A 15155-nucleotide genomic window follows, 5' to 3' on the forward strand; every position below is an offset into this window, starting at 1 on the left:
CTGCCTCCAACTATTTGGGATGCACCGTCTCAGTTTCAATAATTCAATATTTAGGACAAAAACGGACGGAGGTAACTAAGGCTGGGAATGTCAATACAATCAAACTAGCAATGGCAAAGATTACAAGTCAGTCATAACGTGGCTAATAGGCTAGCTTATCTATTTATGTACCTATTTATTTAGCAAGCTAAAAACACGGAGCCTAACGTTATCTAGCTAGCTGCTGGGAGGATGTCATGTCATTGGAAGAGCGGGTGAGTGAGTGACAGGTTTTGATATTTTTTTTTTTTTTTAAATCATATTGTTTTTCGGTGGCTACAGCTAGTGATGCAGGTTTCATTTGGTTAGCTAGCAAGAAATGCGAATCCCTTTGCCCTTCACTCTGGCCATCTACTCCAATTTCAGAGCACTCTCATCTGAGTGTGGCAGAGCGCAAAATATCTGATGTATTTATGAACGCGCAACACCTGCTGAATATGACTGGTGTCAGTAACCTTTCGCAACAAAAAAATCTTGCCAGCATCAGTTAGTCACTAACGCTCTAGATAACATGTAAACAGCCTAACCAGCTATGTTAGGACGAGTAAAATGGTCAAAGTGAGGTGTTCTCTCATTTGTGTCTGGAAGTAGCTTGAAAGCTAGTCAACTTTAGGTAGTTAGCTTGGGTGCTTGACTGCCGCTGTGAGGAACGCTCGGATCAACCCTACTCCTCGGCCAGAGCGTCCAGTGTCAATAGCGCAGTGTGCGCTCAGAACACCTCGGAGAGAGTGAAAGACACCGAATTTACGAACAGACAATCTGACAACGCTCTGAATTTACGAACAACCCAGAGCGCACTCTGACACAATGGAGGCAATTAAGGAGCGCACCCTTAGTTCTCAATCAAATGTATTTGACTTCGATCAAATGGGCAGACAAGTTCCCATTCAGATGTCAAAATGTTTGCAAGGGTTTATCTAAATGTTCCCTGGTTAGATTTTAGCTCATCTCACTCTGGCTAGAAATTAGTTGTTGATGTGCATATAACTGAGGGAGCGAGCCTACCTTTTCATGGTTGTTTGATCAAGAGGACTGTAAAGTTTCCAAACGTAAGAGGACTCCTATGGTATTTACATACTTGCAGAAATCCATTCAGGTGTATTTTGTGGCTTTTGGCAAACGCGTTCTAATGATCTAAAGTCACGCTGTTGCTACTGTAAATGTAAATAAATGATGACAGGTCCGCCATAGCCAATCAGAGCTACAGTAGGCCTTTATGCAAATGAGCCGTTTGCATAAAGGCCTACTGTAGCTCTGATTGGCTATGGCGCACCGGTCCTGGACATGACAGATGTTTTTATTAGGTTTTATTTACTGCAGTGTCTATTTATTGTCCAAACGCATGGCCGCATTCCCAATCTATGTTGCGATAGAATTTTCACAAATGCCTTACTCTACGTCATTCCCAAACATTCTATGAATGTATGAAAACGTGAAAATGACCATATATAAGTGCTCGCTTCTCAGTGGTTTTAATATGATTTCATGTTGCTAAAACGCTGGCAGTTCTACTTTGACTTCCTATTTTAGAAGTAATCACTGATCTGTTTTTGAATGCGTTATTGTGTGGATGTGTTTAAATGTAAAATGTATACTTGTGGGGACTAGATTAATCCACAAGAATAGTAAAAGAAAAATGTTTGGACCAACTGGGGACATTTTTAGTCCCCAGTTGCTATTTCTAGGGGGTTTAGGGTTAGAATTAGTGTTAGAATTAGGTTTAGGAGCTAGAGTTATTTTTAGGGTTAGTTTAGGGTTAAGGTTAGGTTTTGGGGTTAAGGTTAGGAAAAATTGGATTTTGAATGGGACTGAATTGTGTGTCCTCACAAGGTCAGTCAGTATTATATGTTTGTGTGTAAATGTGTGTATGTGGTGAAGGAGCATCTGCTGCCATCTGGTGTCCCAAAGGGGAACTAAAAACACAATCTGCCCTATGGCAAGCTAAGCCACATCACCCTGCAGGCACGTGTGATGGTGCAAAGTGGAGTTCGCTACCTTGCTGAAGACAGTCTTGATGTAGATGGGCAGGTCTCCATGAGGGCTTCCGAAGCCCCCTACGATGCTGAAGCCCAGGCCGTCAGAACCCTTCTCAAGAGAGATATTCTTGGGCTTGGGGGCCCTGCAGAGACATGAAGGAACCAGAGGTTTAGGACTAGGAGGCACTGGGCCTTTTATTAAACAGGTCAAGGATCAGCTTTACCATGACCTAATCCTAATCTTAAACATATGGGGAGAAAACACAAAACTGACCCCAAATCAGTGTCTAGGAGTAAATCTGTCCTACTTGCTCAAACAATGGGATCCATTATTTTTACTCTTCTTTTAATTGAATGTCTTTAATTTTGTGTTATTGTACAGATCTAGGGTCAGCTTACCCTCCCCTAATCCAAACCTTAACCACTAGGAGAGAACGCATAAATGACCTTAGATCAGTGTCTAGGAGCAACTTAGTCCTACTCACTCTGGCTCCCCTGGCTGTGTGTCTGGGCTGTTGGGAAGGCTGGTGCTAGTGGACATACTCTCCACCTGACTGGCTATGGCACTGATGTTGGTGTCGGCGATCACCTGCAACACACACAAATTAGTATGCACAAATGACAGCAGACAAAACAATTCAGGTGTTAAGTTTTTACATTAGAATTCACAGGGTATAATCTGGGTGCGCTTGTGTGTGGGTGGGTGTGGGTGTGTGCGTTATAGACGAGGATGAGTCTCAGGGTACATGTGAAGTGGGTTTCAAATGGAATAGAATGAATTTTTATTTTAAAAATGTTATGTACTACCATATTTGGCTCCTGGTTCAAAGTCTTGGTTCAATGTCACAGAGAGCCACACAAAGCATAATGTGGTTATCATTGATCATTTCCCCCTTTCCCCCTCTCTCACGCTCTCCAACTTTGGCAAGGAAAACAGGTTCGTTAGGTTTTAGTTCTCTCTTTTAATGAAATAGTCAGTCAGCCAACTACGGCGGGCAACGACATTCGGTCAGCATCCGTTCATTTCCATATTTAAATCAAGCGGGAGGCAATTAAAAATGAAAACAACAACAAACAAAGGCTAATTAACGGACGACTAGTTGGCTGTGCGCAGTAGCGGTTCTGGGGGGGGGCAGCGCCCCTGTGACAATTTTGGACCCCTTGTGGCCCCCCTAAATGTGGAGTACGAAATAATTTTTACATAACAAATTTTTACTATCGTTCTTTTTTTACATCCGTTATTAGACAGTGGCAACGATGATGATTATGAACATGGTCTTTTGCCTGCTAATGCCTGCAATGCAGTGAAGAAAACGATACGACAACAATAACATCTAATGTAACTGGCCCCTCTAACAGTACAACTGGCCCCAGCTTGGCCCCGCCAGCTGAAATGGTCTAGAACCGCCACTGGCTTTGTGAGGGAACATCAGTGGAACGCTCCCCTGCCGTCGCCTGCTCTAATCTTACTGACACCTTTCTGGAGAAAGAGAGAGGGAGAGAGAGAAAGGGGAAGGAGTGAGAAAGAGTGAGGGACAGCGAGAGATAGAAACAGAGCAAACTAGAGAGAGGGAGAGATCGAGTCAGACACTGAGCGAGAAAGAGATGTGTGGAGGGAGGGGTTTAGTAGTCAACAGTAATTGCTGGGTGTCCTGGGTGGCGGTGTGTGTGTGTGTGTGTGTGTGTGTGTGTGTGTGTGTGTGTGTGTGTGTGTGTGTGTGTGTGTGTGTGTGTGGGGTGTAATCAGCGCTATGCAGCAGGGCTAGCCCAGTCTAACAGTCCAGTGCTGAGGCTCCTGGAGCTGGACTGATAAAGCTGCATTAGCATAAAGGCCTGGGATTATCTGGCCCAGTGCTCCAAACTGCCAGCCGGCTGCACGGAGCTGATAACCACACAGTGCATGGGCGGGTGTGCGCACACACACGGCAGTATTTTCTACTGCGCACACATACGGTACATAGAGAATGTATGTGCATACACACTCACACACCCATTGATAAATGCATACACATCATGGTCAAATAAAATGAAACAACTTATATATGGAAAATGTATTTTTCACATATCTGTAAATGAAATGGCATCATTGTGCCTTATTAGGGAATATGCATTTGATGGATGTAAAAATTGGGTGATGGGTGTCATTACGTTTGAAAACTGACACCTTATTTGGCCATATAAAGATGAGTAGTGGGGTGGTAGTGTGTGGACCAGAAGTCCCCACAAGAATAGTAAACCAACAAAGATTTGACCAACTGGGGACATTTTATTAGTCCCCACGAGGTCAAATACTACTTCTAGGGGGTTTAGAGTTAAGGTTAGAATTAATGATAGGTTTAGAATTAGGTCGAGGGTTAGGAGCAAGGGTTAGGAGCAAGGGTTAGGAGCTAGGGAAAGAGTATGGGTTAGGGTTTAGGGAAAATAGGATTTTGAATGGGACTGAATTGCATGTCCCCGCAAGGTTAGCTGTACAAGACTGTGTGTTTATGTACGTATGTATGTCTACAGTCACCGGCCAGTTTATTAGGTACAGCCATCTAGTACCGGGTCGGATCCCTTTACACCGCCTGAATTCTCCAGGGCATGGTTTGTACAAGGTGTTGGAAACATTCTTTGCTCAATTGGTATCAAGGGACCTAACGTGTGCCAGGAAAACATTCCCCACACCATTACACCTCCACCACCAGCCTCTACCAGACAGGATGGGTCCATGGACACATGCTGCTTACGGCAAATCCTGACTCTGCCATCAGCATGACGCAATAGGAACAGGGATGCATGGGACCAGGCAATGTTTTTCCACTCCTCAATTGTCCAGTGTTGGTGATACCGGGCCCACTAGAGCCACTTCCTCTTGTTTGTAGCTGATAGGAGTGGAACCCGGTGTGGTCGTCTGCTGCAATTGTTTTATTTAACCTTTATTTAACTAGGCAAGTCAGTTAAGAACAAATTCTTATTTACAATGACGACACTGGGCATTGTGCGCCGCCCTATGGGACTCCCAATCACGGCCGGATGTGATGCAGCCTGGATTCGAACCAGGGACTGCAGTGATGCCTCTTGAACTGAGATGCAGTGCCTTAGACTACTGCGCCACTCGGGAGCCCTAAATAGCCCATCCTTGACAAGCACCAACGAGTTGTGCTTTCCGAGATGTCATTCTGCACATCACTGTTGTGCAGCACAGTTATTTGTCTGTTTGTTAGCCTGTTAGCTTGCACGATTCTTGCCATTCTCTTTCAACCTCTCTCATCAACCTCTCTCATCAACAAGTTTTCGTACACAGGACTGCACCATTCTCGGGCCAAACCCTAGACACGTTTGTGCGAGAAAAGCCCAGAAGTCCAGCCGTTTCTGAGATACTGGAACCGGCGCACTTAGCACCGACGATCATACCACGCTTACGTCGTACACACCCCGGCCGCGCCCATGCACAAAAAGATTTTGCCCCCCCCCCCCCCCACAAACGCGATCACGACACACAGGTTAAAATATCAAAACAAACTCTGAACCAATTACATTAACTTGGGGACAGGTCGAAAAGCATTAAACATGTATGGCAATTTACCTAGCTAGCTTGCACTTGCTAATTTGAGGAGATAGGAGACACAGGACTTGCAGCGCGATCTGCATCAGAAATAGAACTGACTTCTATTTTAGCCTTTGGCAACGCAGACGCTCGTTGACGCGCGCGAGCAGTGTGGGTGCAATAATTGAATAACATAGATTTCTACATTTATTTTGCAACGCTCACACACAGCAGTGTCGTCAGTCTCAAATAAACAGTAACTGAATGCCTCGATGCCTACAAGCCTGCTTTATATAGCAAGCCACTGCCACGTGACTCACTGTTTGTAGGAGAAATCCATTTGTGAATGGGGTGGTGTACCTAATAAACTGTCCAGTGAGTGTATATGCGTGTATGAGTTCCATGTGCATGCTTGCAGTGTGTGTGTGTTTTTCTACCTGGAGAATGATGCTGCCGTAGGCATTCTTCAGCATGGTGACCACATCCCCATGAGACAGGCCATCCAGAGACTGAGCGTTGATACTCACGATCCTGTCTCCTACCTGGGGGTCAAAAAACACACACACCATGGTGAGAGATTATAGAAAGTATGGGGATAGTAACACACTGACACACACACAAACTGACACACGCACCTTGAGTCTGTGTGTCTTGGCTGCCACCCCGTTGGCCTGGATCATAGCCACGAAGATGGGGATATCCCCAAGTGGACTGCCCTTCCCCCCAGCTATACTGATCCCCAGCGCATCAGTAGGACCCTAAGAGAGAGGGAAGGAGAAGGGTGATTGGTCTGGTTGGTGACTCATCTTCTGATGATCACAGCAATCACTATGAGCCGAACAGAAGAGGAGTGCTCCATTTACCCGCGTGATCTCCACAGTGCGCACACCCATCTCTGCTCCTATAACACAGAGAGAGGGACAGACGGGCATTACACAGGGAACTGACTGGTATCCAATCCCGGTCCTCAGAGCTCAGCACTCCAAAAGACCAAAAGTGCAGTACCAACGTTCAGTCGGAGAGGCTAGGTTCCAATCCAGGAGAGCAAAGTGGTCCTACCTGCGCTCTTTGATGAGGTCATGCTCTCCGTCATGGGCTTCCTGGCGTTGTTGAGGAGCTGAGAGGTGGAGGGGGTGGAGTTAAGCGGGGGGTGGGGCGTGGCTATTGTGCTGTTGGCAATTACGTGGCTCATCTGTTGGAGGGAGAGAGGGAGGGGAAACAGAGCTGTGATCCAGTCAGGAGGAAAAAACACACACTGAGGCATGCTGTCCGGTGGCAGCAAGTTGGTTTTGGGCAAGGTGAGTGAGTCACTGACACACAGTTGACACCAGAACGAGTCTGGTAAACGTCCAGCAGGCGGCCATTTTGGCTCCCATGCATGAGATAAATGGAGCGAGGAGGAGGTGAGACAGTGGGTATTAATGACACAGCAGCCAGGGTGAGTCAGTGTGACTGAGCTTCTGCATGCAAGCTCCCAGGCAGCAGGGGTGAGAATGGCCGCACACACTCCCCTCCGGCGAGATCACGCACGCACGCACGCACGCACACACACACACACACACACACACACACACACACACACACACACACACACACACACACACACACACACACACACACACACACACACACACACACCTGGCTTCCCTGGGAGGTGTGTCTGGAAGAGATCCAGGAGGCAGCCTTCAGTCGGCCCAGCTCTAGGAGCACCATCCCCCTGGCACACTGCAGAGGCACAGGTAACGTAACAGCAACAGCACGTCACCACCAGAGCAGAGCAGCTAGGGACTAGGCCTTACAGAATCCACATCCTAGTTCACTACTGGACGATGCAGCCTGCTGGGATCGCCACTACAGAGGACAGGGCACGCGCTTCAATCGTGCAGGGTCTCCACTTCACAGGCCGCGTCCCAAAATGGTACCGTATTCCCTACATGGTGCACTATATAGGGAATAAGGGTGCCATTTGGTACGCAGCCATAGTGCAATACTAAGACAACGATACAACCCATTTATGCCCAACTGCAGCCAGGATACCCACTCCAGGTCATAGACGGAAGCAAGAAGTTGAATACTACTATATACTTTGGTAAGGGCGCTGGCAAAGGTATACACCACTGTAGTAACTATCCACAAAGCACCCACTTTAAAAGGACTCCACAAAGTGCTCAACTGTAGCCAGAACCACCACTCCTGAAGGCCTCGCCGCTGCAGCTAAAAGCACATCACTTCTGAACAGCACTGCAGCCTCTGACAATAACAGTACCAACGGTGACCCCTTGTGGTAGAAGGAAGGAGAGTTTGGCGGTTACGGACAGGCTGGGTATTGTCTTGGTCTGTGACGGTGAGAGGGATGTTTGTTTGTGTTATTTTGAGGCAAGTATTAGCTGTTGTTATGGGTTTTAGTTGGACTACTGTAGTTATTTGTGTTGTCTATGACTACCGTTGTTCTTGGTTTTGTCTGTGACTGCAGCTGTGGTTTATTTGATCTGCAATTGCACAGTATTTTTTTGGTCTATAATGGCAGTTTTGTGTGTGGGTTGGGTACATCAAGTCTATGTCTACAAGTCTATGTCTACAAGTCTATGTCTACAAGTCTATGTCTACAAGTCTATGTGGTTGTTTGTTGGTGTGACATTGAGCCTATAGGTCTGGCCCCTCCCCTTACCTTGAGAATGGCAGCCACCGTCTCCTGCGAGGCCTGCCTCATGTCATCTCCGTCGACAGAGAGGATCTGGTCCCCCTGCATCAGTCTGCCGTCAAGCTCGGCGGCGCCCCCTTTCACCACGTCTGAGATGAACACCCCCGTGCCGTTCCTACAGTGCACGCAGACCAACAGCCATTTGAACAGGTGCCGGGCCAATGTATTGCAAAAGAATTCCAACAAACATTTTCCAGCTTTCAAATCCATCTGACATTGTAAGCCTGAGAAAATGCTGGTTAACCCTTCGTTGCCGTTTGATGGAGATCCTGTAGCTAACAAGCAAGAAGAGAGTGCGAACAGCTCCAGCAGTTCCTCCTTACACGTCTTGCTAGTTAACATTAAACTTCCTGATTGGGGTGAAACTCCTGCAGCGGAGACACAAGGAAGTTGCATCCCAACTCTCCACCCTCCTCCCAAAGTGTGCATTTGCATGAATCCCGTCACGGATTTAAAAGCTTCGGATTGGTGTAAGCATTGGCTTGAGGGAGTTTCCACAACTGTTAAATCTAAGACGGGGAGTGTGCAAATGAGGTAGTGCACACTGTGAGAAATCAGGAGAGTGTGGACGCAGCCCGTGTGTCAGAGTAGCAACTGTACCTCTTGCCGACGATACTGAGGCCCAGGCCGCGGCCGGCCTTCTTCTGCAGTTCCACACTGAACACGTCCAGGTTCTCCTCGTCGCGGTACTGCGCCTCGTCCCGTAGCACCGTCAGACGCACCTTGGCCGGGGTCTGCCGCAGGGCTGTGATGGCGTCCTCGTGGGCCGCGCTACGCAGGTCCACGCCATTCACCTGGATGGGCATACACACGTACACTGGTGTAACTCAGTTTCTCTGGTCGGAGTTCTCCCACCTATATATAGTATTTACCTGCTATTTATAAACTTTAAAAAAATAAAAATAATTGCACATCAAATAACCTAACAATTAAGAAAAAAGTACTCAGCCACTATTGTTTAACTCAGCGGGTTTTGTCTGGCAAATAGCCTACACAAATGGGATGCAACATTCAAGGTCCATTTTATTAAATCAAATGAAATCCAACTTGAGACTCCCCTGAAGTCCTCCTTTTTTTGTGTGCAAATGTTTTCACCCACGGCCTGCGGGTCCAGCAGTTTTCTATACGGAGTATTGCCAACACAATGACTTTGAGGGTTACTGTCAAAATGATTTATAAAAAAAGAAATCGATGACAGGAGCACGGGCCCCCAGAGCTCGTGGTCCTCCCCGCCTTGCAGGGGCTGCCCGGTACGCCAGACCACACGCTGTCACTCACTCAACGACTCCTTTATCCCAGTGAAAGCCAGTAGAGGGAGACATTGTCTTAGTTTAGGGCTCTGGGGAGCATGACACTACCATGTGCATTGATGTAAAAGGTGCAGTGAGGTCTGGGATTATTCTATTTTCCTCTCTGTTGCACAGCTAACAGACTTGTTAGACAAGGTGTGACGAAGGGAGAGAGAAATGGAGAGAAAGGAGAGAGAGAGACTAACCTCCAGGATCTGATCTCCAGCCCAGAGTCGTCCATCGCGTGCCGCCGCCCCCTCCTCATATACCTCATGGATCACTATGGCATCCTAGATAGAGTCCGAGACAGAGGGGGAGAGAGAAAGAGAGAGAGAGGTAGAATAGGGGGTGGGGTAGAGAGGCAGAGAAGAGGGGACATGACATTGAATAGGACATTTGGGCTGCTTATGGTGACTATTAGACCCAGCCACTCACACCTGCCTAAACCGCTCTCATTTACAGCACTTTCAAACATCAGCAATCTATATGAACCCTCAAATGCGATTCTTGAGAGAGAGAGAGAGAGAGAGAGAGAGGGGGAGCGCTCCACCCACAAAACATCCACAGAAAAAGAGCAGCTTGAATTTCGCAAAAACATAGTTAGACTTCCACTTCTACTGCCAACTGAAAAAAGGCCATGCACATTCTGGGTGCAACCAATCCAACAAAGGTTCATACAAGCAGAGAGCATTTATGGAGAACTGTCCCTGACCAGAGTGAACCCTTAACAAAACGGGCCCAAAAACACAACATTGAAATGAACACCAAATTTAGACTGCTGGAGGAGAATAATAAGAAAACCTACATCAACTATTGGGGAAGTGAGGTTGAAGGTCAGAGAAAGATGGAATGCGATTTAACATTGGATGGAGACGTCACTTTAAGGCCTTTCCACACTGCATGTGGATTCAGTCTTTTACGGTTATTACGTCACGCTGTGCGATGTTGACACATTTAAATCTTGATATCAACCTGGCCAAATCGTACGATTTAGTTTTGTCGTCACATTCTGCGATTGGCTTGCGGGACTACGGCAACCGACGTAGGCTGCCAGCGCCAACTGCAGCGGTGTGTTTGATCTGCGCATGTGCCGACACCAGCAGCGCAAGCCTCTCTCTATGATTATGCGCGAGTGAAGTGAGTTCAGAAACACTGAAAGAATGAATCTTTCTTTATAGTTGTCAGATACAAACGTTGTCTTGTTAGACAAGGTGTGACGAAGGAAAATAAATAAAAAAAACGTTTATATTGATTTTCTGCATTCATCAAGGTAGCTTGATTTGAGATGTGTCATGTAACCAAGATTAACTGGGGATTCGTTTTTGCAAAGCATGTAAATATTAAAATCAAACTACGGTATATGAATCATACTATTCACAATAGGCAAATCGTATTATTTTGTATGCATACTCAGTGCCGGCCATGTTCCTATTGGTCAGTCGTAACACCAGCCACACTACACTATAAAGCAGCGTTTCCCAAACTCGGGGGGTGCATGTTTTGGTTTTTGCCCTAACACTACACAGCTGATTCAAATGATTAAAGCTTGATGATTAGTTGATTATATGAATCAGCTGAGTTTGGGAAAGATTTCTGACACTGTCAGAACTTTGTCGGAGCCTACGAAGGCCAGCATCCCGGAGTCGCCTCTTCACCATTGACGTTGAGACTGGTGTTTTGCGGGTACTATTTAATGAAGCTGCCAGTTGAGGACTTGTGAGGCGTCTGTTTCTCAAACAAGACACTCTAATGTACTTGTCCTCTTGCTCAGTTGTGCACCGCGGCCTCCCACTCATTTCTATTCTGGTTAGAGACAGTTTGCGCTGTTCTGTGAAGGGAGTAGTACACAGCGTTGTACGAAATGTTCCACTTCTTGGCAATATCTTGCATGGAATAGCCTTCATTTCTCAGAACAAGAATAGACTGAAGAGTTTCAGAAGAAAGTGCTTCGTTTCTGGCCATTTTGAGCCGTTTCCAGCTACAATAGTAATTTACAACAGTAACAATGTCTACACTGTATTTCTGATACATTTCCTGTTATTTTAATGGACAAAAAATGTGCTTTTCTATCAAAAACAAGGACATTTCTAAGTGGCCCCAAACTTTTGAACGGTAGTGTCTTTGCACACAGCATTCCAGATAGTAGCTCATATCCCGCCTAAGGTCTTATTCGGGATAAGGTGTTTACATGCACCTTTGACATCCATGAATAAACAGAATATTCAAAATGTAAGAATATGGGTTAAATGGAATAGTAACTGAAATATGGACACTGACTGTAGGCCTATAACATAATATATTAATAACTCCTGCAGAATTATGCATTTCTTGCAGTAAAATTATAGAAGAAATGTTAATTTTGTTTCAGGAACAGGAGTGGAGAAATAGGATTTCTTTCTTTCAGCATCTCTTGAGAATTTGCAAATGCAAGTGTAATGTGTTATCTTTGCACTGTTATGCAAGCGGACAGTATTTCAACCACATAAAATATCAGCCCGGTCTCATAGACTACACGTAACATAGTAAACGTAAATCAGAGCCTCTGAAATTAGTATGATTTGAAGGGTTTGGTATGGTTACATAAGACTCCCGGTTCTGACCGACAATATATACAAATATGTTTTTCTCTTTAGTATTATAGCTACGATTCTTAATGTTGTCGCTGTTGTTTTCATAAAAAATAATTGTGTATCACTTCGGCAACATTGACCATGTCATTCATGCCATTAAAGCATATTTAGAGAGAGAGAAAGAGGAGAGGAGAGAGAGAAAATCAAAGCTAGGCTATATGACTAACTGGACTGAAAGCCTCTGGAAAGATCAGTCGAAACAAAGTGAATGCTTCTCTCAATGCTCGTCCTTGGGCAACACGGCTACAGAACATTCAATTAAATAGCAGGCGACTCCTTTGTTCTGCGGTGGCCTGAGGCTGCTGCTGTGTGTTCCGAGAAGACTAAGGAGAGGGAGAGAGGGAGAGAGAGAAGGCGAGAGAGAGAGAGAGAGAAGGCGAGATAGAGAGAGAGAGAGAGAAGGCGAGAGAGAGAGAGAGAGAGAGAAGGCGAGAGAGAGAAGGCGAGAGAGAGAGAGAGAAGGCGAGAGAGAGAGAGAGAGAGAAGGCGAGAGAGAGAGAGAGAAGGCGAGAGAGAGAGAAGGCGAGAGAGAGAGAGAGAAGGCGAGAGAGAGAGAGAGAGAGAGAGAGAGCACTCTCTGCAGTGTGTCTCTCACCTCTGGCTGAGATGGAGACAACGCGCTGTAACTTCAAAATAAACCGAACAGAGATTGACTACAACAGACTGGGTAAACAGCAAATCAATTAAAAGTTGACGCTTTATTTGAATAAAGGCAGACCTTGGCTCGTGTCGTGCCGTTTCATTAGCCCATATCAAATTCCAATGTCAAGCTGACATCCGTCTCGGTGACATAGAAACCAGTTCACATAACCAGTCGCATACCCCTGAGTAGAGTGATCTTACCAGCTGTGTATCTTTGCCCCCTACGATGCTGAGGCCCAGGCCAGAGCGACCCTTGGCGATCTCTATGACTACCTCTTGGCCTGGAACGATAGGACACGTGGCTGGGTCAACTGGAGAGAGGAAAGATGGAGAGAGAGATTCTGTAATAAAACGTTACGGCAAACAGAGTTGCTATTTTTGTTGGACGGCGTCATATTTCGAAGGAATTTAAAACAGATGTTGATTTACAACGTGTTGCACAGAGAATTGAATAGAGAAATGCATATTATACAGTTGAGTAAAAGGCTCAGGGGCCTGTACTGTGAATGGACTGCTAGTTGTGAGTGTGACTCCAGGGAGGAGGTGGTTAGGAGGGATAGAGGGGGGTCCATACCTTTGCTGCAGGACTCAAAGTCTGGACCAGTGCAGGAGGAGGGCAGGGAGGCGACAGGGGATACCAGCCCTCCGTCCACAGCGCTCACCATTGGCCCCTTACTGGAGCTCTGTGAGACCTTGGACAGGCTGGCAGTCTACGCAGAACACAAATCGTAGTCAATATTTGACCAGATCTTTGCCCAGAAAACGAGTTGTGAATAACTGAATAATGCATTTGTCTGATAGTGATACTATGAGCTCGTTCTGCTTCACTCTCCCTTCCCCACAGAGTGCAGTCCAGTGCCCTACATGCAGTGCTGTGGAATGCCCTACATTGCCTCGTGTATAACAGGTTACCCAAATCCACTGTCATGCTCACCTGCTCCAGGAGGGCCTTGGCATCCGGCACAGGCACGCTCTCCGAAGACTCAGCCCCCTTCTCAGAGGCCTTGAGCTTCTGCAGAGAGCACACAGAAGTACATGCATGAATACACACACACACACACACACTAGGTCACAGGATTGAATTGACTAGTGCCCTATGTCTCTATGCATATAAGTTACGCCTGGAAAACTTCAAACAGGAAAGTATATTTAGATAGGGGTGCCGAAGTGTCTGCCTGGTGATCATGCTTGACTTTTAAGTTGCTCAACTAATTCAGAACTGAGAAACCAAGTCAGTAAACAAGTCAATAAACAAGTCAGTAAAAATAGTCAGCTGCAAAAGTCTGCACACTGAGGCTCACAGAGCTGGACGAGACGTGTAGGGTGCAAAGAGGAAGTGTCACAGGGGCTTCCTGTCAGCTGACCTTGGAGGCGGTCTCCCCCTCTCGGAGGCTCTTGAGTGTTGCTTCTCTGGAGATGAGCTCCGTAGCTGTGCTCCCACTGGAGCCGACACTGGACTGCCCCTGTGTGTGTGTGTGTGTGTCAGTGGTGTGTGAGAGAGGTCCGAGCCACAGAATGAACACTTCGAAAACTTTTTTGCAACAGAAAACAAGCATTTCTTATTGGACCAGGTCCAGGTACTACCTTCCTGTTCCCGTCTGCTTTCTTACGTTTGGTGCCTAATTAACACGACCCAGGACAGGTAACAATGTGGGGAGTGGAGCCTCTTACCTTGCTGATGGAGATGGAGGCCTCCGGGGGTCCCCTGAGGACCAGGCTCTCTGGAGGTTGGGCCTTCTCTGTGGGGGCCAAGGCTGATACCGCTGCTGCTGCTGGTGGTGTGGGGGGATGAGCCTGGGACAATGATAATCATAATGATGATGATGGTGGCGATTATGATACATGGGGAAAAAAACACATTAAAAAGTAGAAAGTTGTCAACTGCACTGTCATTTCTTCCAATTGAATAACAGTCCATATCTTCAGATACGTGCACTGATCGGACATGCACAAATAAAAACGTGCATGTTTTGGATTGGAAGGCTCCATTTTGGACCAAGGGCCTACGATTTCAGTTCGATGTCAGTTGTTGTTCTGTTGCTTTTGGAAGTGCGTGTGTGTTCAGGCTCAAGCATATGCTATCACATAACGTCATGGCTAGTGCCACGCTCTCTCAGCTTTTGGATGACCACACGGCCATAAGAGTGTGTGTGTGTGAGAGAATAGGACTCACCTCAGTGGAGGAGAGGACAGAAGGAGGAGTTGGGAAGGGGGGAACGGCCATCTGGTTGATAGCATCTTCGTTCCTATAGGGCGAGAGAGAGAGAGAGAGAGAGAGAGAGAGAGAGAGAGAGAGAGAGAGAGAGAGAGAGAGAGAGAGAGAGAGAGAGAGAGGGGGGGAGAGAGAGA

General features: G+C 46.6%; 1 protein-coding gene across 1 annotated transcript in view; it reads right to left on the bottom strand.

Annotated features, from left to right (window-relative positions):
- The window catches only part of patj (PATJ crumbs cell polarity complex component), a 193425-nt gene that overhangs the window by 3836 nt on the left and 174434 nt on the right, over positions 1-15155 (bottom strand). Inside the window, exons 34-49 of the mRNA XM_082956728.1 lie at positions 14980-15052; positions 14478-14600; positions 14171-14269; positions 13741-13818; positions 13381-13516; positions 13008-13117; positions 9741-9824; positions 8846-9039; positions 8213-8360; positions 7183-7269; positions 6604-6736; positions 6408-6445; positions 6180-6302; positions 5982-6086; positions 2501-2604; positions 2035-2158 (exon numbers count right to left, since the gene is read on the bottom strand). Coding sequence (XP_082812854.1) covers positions 2035-2158; positions 2501-2604; positions 5982-6086; positions 6180-6302; positions 6408-6445; positions 6604-6736; positions 7183-7269; positions 8213-8360; positions 8846-9039; positions 9741-9824; positions 13008-13117; positions 13381-13516; positions 13741-13818; positions 14171-14269; positions 14478-14600; positions 14980-15052 — 1759 coding nt within the window. The remainder of the gene's footprint in view (positions 1-2034; positions 2159-2500; positions 2605-5981; positions 6087-6179; positions 6303-6407; positions 6446-6603; positions 6737-7182; positions 7270-8212; positions 8361-8845; positions 9040-9740; positions 9825-13007; positions 13118-13380; positions 13517-13740; positions 13819-14170; positions 14270-14477; positions 14601-14979; positions 15053-15155) is intronic.

This window comes from Salmo salar, chromosome 10, assembly GCF_965601325.2.
Source record: "Salmo salar chromosome 10, fSalSal1, whole genome shotgun sequence".
In the NCBI taxonomy this organism is placed as follows: Eukaryota; Metazoa; Chordata; class Actinopteri; order Salmoniformes; family Salmonidae; genus Salmo; species Salmo salar.